General features: G+C 32.5%; 1 protein-coding gene across 1 annotated transcript; it reads left to right on the plus strand.

Moving 5' to 3' along the window:
- Positions 1–918, plus strand: LOC127736722 (uncharacterized). Its single transcript, XM_052247307.1, has one exon. The coding sequence runs from the start codon at positions 1–3 to the stop codon at positions 916–918; it is 918 nt and encodes a 305-aa protein (XP_052103267.1).
- The last annotated feature ends 6352 nt before the right edge of the window (positions 919–7270 follow it).

The raw sequence follows: 7270 nt of genomic DNA on the forward strand, positions 1-7270 counted from the left end.
ATGGCGTCGCAATATTTTACTGCAGCTGAATGCATGCTTGCTGGATTAAATATGGAAGATAAGGAATTTATCAACAGCAATTTCTATGTCAAAAAAGTTCGAAAGAGAGGGAGATCCGTGTTTGCGAAAAGAGCATTCAAAAAAGGAGATTATGTGATGGAATACAAAGGTATTTGTAAAATGTATACCGAAAAAGAATTCCTTTCCACACAGATGATGTACGAGAGTAATGAGGAATTGTCATATTGTTTGGAATTTACTTTTCAAAACCAAAAATACTATATTGACGCTACACGCGAATACGATTACGGTATTGCACGCCTAATAAATCATGCCAGGAATCCTAACATCAAACTTTTTAGACCAGTCTTAGTAGAAACTGACAAACTACCACGAATAGCAATGTATGCTGCTACAAATATTTCTGCAGGTGAGGAACTCTTTTGGGATTATTTCTCATCGTTAAATCCAGTCAAATGTTTGCTCGATCAAACAAATTCAACAGTTACGTCAGAAATGCAATGGATTTTTTCAAAAAGAACAAAATCAGGTGGAATAATATGTCCGTCCAAAAAAAGGATACCTCACAGAAGTGGATTGTGTACGATATGCTACGAATTTAAGAAGAAGCTGTCAAATCATTTAATCAACGTTCATTCTGTTAAATCTGTTATAACACGAAGGAAAATGATCAAGGATGGAAGAAAACATTCAAAATTAGCTAGTACGTTTTGCAAAACCCCCAAAAAGAAATCATTGTGGTGCCCATTTTGTCATCGTGACTACAAACAACTGTCTACACATCTATCGAGAATTCATAGTGCAAGTGCCGATATGAAAAAGGCAATTATCAGAAAAAATAGGGAAAAGGAAATTAAGAAAAGGAAGACAGATTTCTTGCAGAAAACAGAAAAATAAGGAGAAATAAAAACTGAGCCCGGTTTCAGATGTAATCGGAAACATTTGGCCTAACGTAGAGTAATGCGCATGCTCTTAAGACTATTTTATTTTTGTCAATACTTAGTTAGTCAGTGCAATTATTTAGCTACAAAATGAATGGTAACCCATATATAAAAGAACGTATTATATCTCATTACCACGATTTGATTAGTAGGAATGGGCATTTTCATGGAATTTATTCAAAAATTTCTAAACGGTTAGAAAATGAAAATTTCGTTGTGGACAGACGTTTTGTACGACGCACTATACAAACATTCATTTCATGTGGAAAACTATATCGTGACCGTAAAGGCAAACCAAATAGACTTTCGAAAAACAGACAAATACGTGAAATCATTGATAACTGTATGAAAGCCAATGATGAAACAACTGCAAAATATTTGAAATCCATTGTTCAAAGGAGGGGATATACTATCAGTTTAACGACAATAAATAAGATACGAAGAGAATTGGGGTGGACACTAAAAGGTACTAGGTACTGTCAAATGATAAGAAATGTAAATAAACCAAAACGTGTGGATTGGGTCAGAGAGAATATTAACGACACCTTTGAGGACGTCATCTGGACAGATGAAACATCAATTTGGCTAGAACAGCATATGAAACGATGCTACAGGAAAAAGGGCGTAAATGCTAAAAGGAAACCAAAACCAAAATACCCTTTAAAATTGCACGTTTGGGCAGGAATTAGCAGGAGGGGCGCAACAGAAGTGTGTATTTTCAATGGAATAATGGACGCAACCTTATATATTGACATTTTAGAACAAACTCTTATTCCCTTTATCAGACAAAAATACCCTGAACACCATCGATTCATGCAAGACAACGATCCAAAACATCGATCTCTCAAAGCAAAAGAATTCTTTGAAAACAACAACATTATTTGGTGGAAAACACCCGCAGGTAGATTACGCATGCATATGTACTCGTATTGTAAAAATGTTCATTAGACAATCGTTTTTGCATGTGATTTTAGTCCCAATACATTTTTTTTTCATGAAAAAAACATTCTTGTTACAGATCCACAAAATTTTATTTGATTTGCATACTAAGAAAAGTTCGTTTTAACAAATAATACTACCTTTTTTCAACCAAAGTCGAACTTTAAAAATGTCAAAGCCTCCCGTTTATAAAATGATCTTAGTCTTAATAATCAATCATTTCTTACATATACCATATACTAAAACCGTTTACAGGACCAACCAATTAAATATCGGTATACTTAACAGCGTGTTTGTATTCTTCAAAATGAAATTGAAAAGCTGACAATTCAGAATTTTTTTAATTTGTTTTACCTTTTTCACTTTCAATTGTTTGTGTGTTTGTAAGATATGGTTTTGTCTATCTAGTAAACAAAATTTGTTTGTGCTTGGATCCTTTGATCAGATTTTTCCAGAATTACACTCCACATTCCCTTTGGGCAATTACATGGCAGTTCCATTAATTATATTCCGCCCCGTACACAAAAATTTAAATTACAGGAAAACTCCTTTATCATTTAAAGATATTGAATGCATTATTTTTTAATTGTTAAAACCTAAATAACCCTGCATGTTGTTTTTTTCTTATATCGCTCTCGGTATTGTGAGGGAGTATTCATTTAAAAGAGGGGCAATTTATTTTTTAATTCCTATGATATAAAAAAAAGTGTAATTCAACAACAAACAGGAACTTACTGAAATCTAGGGTAACATCAGGTGCTTCAAATGGTAAGCAAATTCTACTCTGCATGTGACCCCTCATTGTACTCATGGAAAAAGCCTTCTTTAGAAAAACAATATTTCAAAATCGTTAATGGATATAAACTTTTGTCAAATAATTAAAGAAAAAAGACCTGGTCTTGGTCTTTTTTTATCTCCAAAAATGGCGGTTGTCACACGTGGAGCAGGTACTGCTTACCCTTCCGGAGCACCTTATTTCACCCCCGGTTTTTGGTTAGGTCCGTGTTGCTCGCCTTTAGTTTTATGTGTTTGTTGTTGTTGATCGTTGTTTGTCTTTATCTAATTTTTATTTTGGCCACGTATTTGTCTTTCCATATTGGTTTGCGATTTTTTGATAACGTCTTGGTATCTTCTCTTCTTATTTTTTGCTGGACTAAAATTCGACAATCATAAACCTCGTCGTTATACATAGACCTAGCTTGGTCCCAAAGGTCCAATTTAAAAAAAAAAACAAAAAAAACAATTTATTATTTTTTAAATTTTGTTGTTGCATAGTTTGAATCTACTTGACGCCACGAGTAATTTGATATACAACAACCTGATGTTGCCTTTAATGGGGACAATGACTATTTTTTGAGAACCATCCTGTCCCCTAGGGTTTATGCTACGGTTCTAAAAAACCAATCAGTTCTTTATTACCCCCCTGATTACTTGAAAACTTCATTGCATTCTTCCAAAAAATAAAACCGAAACTCTAGAAAATCTAAATATTTGAAAACTTAGATTAGTGGACACGCCCTACCTCAGGGTAAGAATTTGGCTTTCAAAAACTAATCAACTCTTCTACTTGTTTGTCCCAACATTTTATGATGATCATTTTGAGAAATGACTGAAAAATTGTACAACGAAAACGGTGGAAAAGAAAAAAAAATAATCAGAAGAATAACAATATGTATTTCCACCGTTGGAAAGACCTAATTATAATAGGCGCAACTTAGGCAAGATTCGATGACACATAAATGTCCTATGATAATTGTCAGACATTCATAAGTCCTAAGATAGTTCGTTAACGGAGACCCTTGGATTAGTACCTCTTCTTTGCAAATTAACAAAAAATTATAAATAACGTTGGTCAACAAGAATGTAGGACAAATTTGCTGCACATTTTTTAAAACATACGTGGACGGTCACTGCCATTTTTGGTTTAATTTTGCCCTAGAGATTGCAGAGAACAATAAGAATATTTATCAAAAGATGCCTCTTTGTCAACCGCTCACTCCTGTTTTTATTTTCAATTGGAATCTCTTTAAGTCTGAAAAGCGACCATTCTTACCAAATTTGGTTTTAACTTTCACGAAGAAGGGGAGAAGATGTTTTAATGATGTTTTGTCCAAATTTGAATATTGTGCATGTTCAATAATTTCACATAAGAACTCGAACAATGTGTTACACTACTCATTAGCAAGTTTCAAAAGTATAAATCTGAGCTTGTCTTCTAGATATAAAAAATGCTGAAGTTTTGGATATCTATGAACTATATCACAACATTTTTTTACAAGTCCTAAGTGCATATTTTATCAGTTGACAGGCTGGGCGTTGTTATTTAAATACAAAATTGTATTTCTACACATACAATTTTCAAGCCGTGTTGAGAGCCTTGTGACATTTTGTACAATGAAAATTAACGGCATTAATTATGATCAATAGCAATTTCCTGAGAACTGTTTGTGGAAAACATTAATAAACTGAAGTCTATAAAGAATGTGATCTTTTTAATGTTAGTGACAATAAATTTGCGATATACATTGTAATTGAATTTTTCGCCTACAATTAAATTTGACCAGGAAACGAAGGCGTCATTTTTATTATCTAACATTCGGTTGATAACCATGAATCAGAATATGCGAAATACAAATTGGGGGTAAACAAATTGGATCAAGAATATTGGAACTGTACTTGGGAATGAACTAAAAGATACTGATGCCTCTTTGCGATTTTTTAATGATAACGAACGAATAAGGAAGTAAAACTTAAGGCAACAAGCTGGCTGGGATTTTTTTGAAAAAAATATTTTGCTGGCCTAGCTGACCGAAAAAAAATTCAGATGTTGCACTGTAGCTGAAATTTTTTTTTATGGTTTTGTGAAAAAAAAATGTATTTCTGGTCCACATGATCATGATGATAGGAAAAAAATTTTTGCTTTCCTTCTCATAAGAAAAAAAATATTTTATCGGAGGAAGGTTCTGAAAAAAAAATTATGAACACAATGAAAATCCAGCCCCGCCATCCCCCCCCCCCCCCCCCCCCCCCCCATAAGAAAATGGTTGTTGTCTAAGGCAATGTGATTATTTTAATAGCAATTGAGAAATGTTAGTGAAAACATTAATAAATTTACGTCTCTAAAGAATGTGATCTTTTTAATTTCAGTTACAATAAATTTTCACCTCCAATTACACCTGACTAGGAAATAAAGGCGCCATTTTTATTACATGACCATAAAACAAAATATGCGAACTGCATTTTAAGAATTATGAAAACTTTGGGATCATTTTCCAGAAACATGTGCAAGATGAAAAAAAATATTTATGCTTAAACATGTAAAGTACTATATGTCATGTATGTATTCACAGGTTTAGTTCTTTGGAAGGGGGAAGAAACTTTTACCATTATTGACACAGCTTGAAAACTGTATGTGTTAAAATCCAATAATACTGTCTATGTTATATAGAGAATCACCCATATATGACCACGTTTATGAATTGTTTATCAATATATTAGTATGAAAAATCATCAAATTGCTTTTATAACAACCCCTAAAAATATTAAAAATGTTAAAAGATGTGCCTTTGCGAGTTTTTCTTTTCATAACGAAGAAATAAAAACGCAGAACCAGGAACAATGTGAGAATTAAAGAAAGAACAGTTTTGTTTCGAAAAAAACCCAGCTCTTTTGTCGAAATGTTTTTAACAAATTTATGGTAAGTGTTAAACAATCCAATTTCAATGAGACTCTCAAGGAGCACCTGAGTTCTCTCTAGGAACTCACAAGAGGATCGTTATTTTCTATATGCCGTCTTTTTAAATGTTATTCGTCATTGCTGTTGTTGTTTTTTTACCATGGTTTTGTAAATCACTTCCAGCGTATGCTTTTTGATCTTTTAATTCGAAACGAAAAACAGGGAAAACAATTTTAAGTTGGCATTCCAAGGAAAATGACACAATTGTGACATTTAGTTTCTTATAATTGAACTAAGATATTTACAGTGGTGCAGGGGATTGGTCCCGGTGGTTGAACCTCACCTTATTTAAAAATATAATATAATAATTCCTAGACAAAATTGCGAGCATTTGCAAAAACATAGCCTGGAACCCCTCTTTTCCCCATGAACTCCCTTTCAAAAATCCTGGATCCGCGACTGTTTGGTTCATGATTGAACTTTACAGTAAATAATTGTTGCAGAGATACTTCTCGATAAGTTATGTAAAGTTCTTCATAGCACTACAAATAAAATATTGCATAACTAGGCAACATGCATATATATATTTATATATTCATGTTGCCTAGTTATGCAATATTTCTTATTTTTGGTGCTATGAAGAACTCTGACTAGTCAACATGAATTATAATGTATTTCAAGACATGCTGACAGTTCATATGTCATTTCTATGTATTCATTTTTTGGTTTTCTTATTTTTTTCCTGGCCGTATTTCAAAAGTCTTTAAAAAAACCTTTTAACTTTTTTTATATTTTATACTTCAATTCAGTTGTTGGACAAATAAATTCATAAACACACACTTAGATAAACAACCTGTCAATCACTAAATCTAGAAACAAAAGCTTTGCCACAATCCATCGAAGGCAAAAGTTCTACAACATATATATATATATATATATATTAATATTTTTTGGATTATTTTTTTTATATTTTTTTCGCTTACGCATTCTTCACAATCAATAATTTTTTTCCGAATATAACAGTTTCACAAATTTAAAGCAGTAAAATTCTACAAAAGACAACAGGATCAATAGATTTCATGTCAACACCGAAGTGCTGAATATTGGGCTGGTGATAACCTCGGGGACTAACTGTCCACAAGCAGTGGTAGTAAATAAACATCTTAATGCATGCGTTAGACGCGCTTATCGACAACTAATGTCTAATCAGTAACGCTTGAACCCAAAAGTTTGAAGATAAAAAATATACCAAAAGTTGAAGATTATTAACAAGAGTGGAAATATGATATAGTCTCGCCTGTGTATCTTTCAAAATAATTAACAGAATCAATGGCTTTATTATTTTTTTATACTTAACTTTTGATGTGGATGAACACAACTCATTGAATCACCGAACCATGAAAATGGGGTCAAGGACAGGTGATAACTGCTAGACTGACATGTCCACCTTTCAAAAAATATACAGATGGAAAATTGTAGGACGAGTTAGCTGAACATACTATGTATCCTTTTATATAAAATTTTGCAGAAAAATTACTTAGTTCAACAAACAGGAAATCTATAAAAAATAGATAAAGTTCATATTTTAAAACACATGCACATCTTCATTATGTAAACAAACATCCTGTAAAATTTTAAAGATGTAGTAGGAAGATAGCAAACTATGCACCCTGTATACACAATTTTGCTGAAA

Source organism: Mytilus californianus, unplaced genomic scaffold (genome assembly GCF_021869535.1).
Source record: "Mytilus californianus isolate M0D057914Y unplaced genomic scaffold, xbMytCali1.0.p SCAF_36, whole genome shotgun sequence".
In the NCBI taxonomy this organism is placed as follows: Eukaryota; Metazoa; Mollusca; class Bivalvia; order Mytilida; family Mytilidae; genus Mytilus; species Mytilus californianus.

Excerpts from the sequence above, each read along its gene's own strand:
- LOC127736722 (XM_052247307.1), top strand. The coding sequence starts at position 1 with ATGGCGTCGCAATATTTTACTGCAGCTGAATGCATGCTTGCTGGATTA.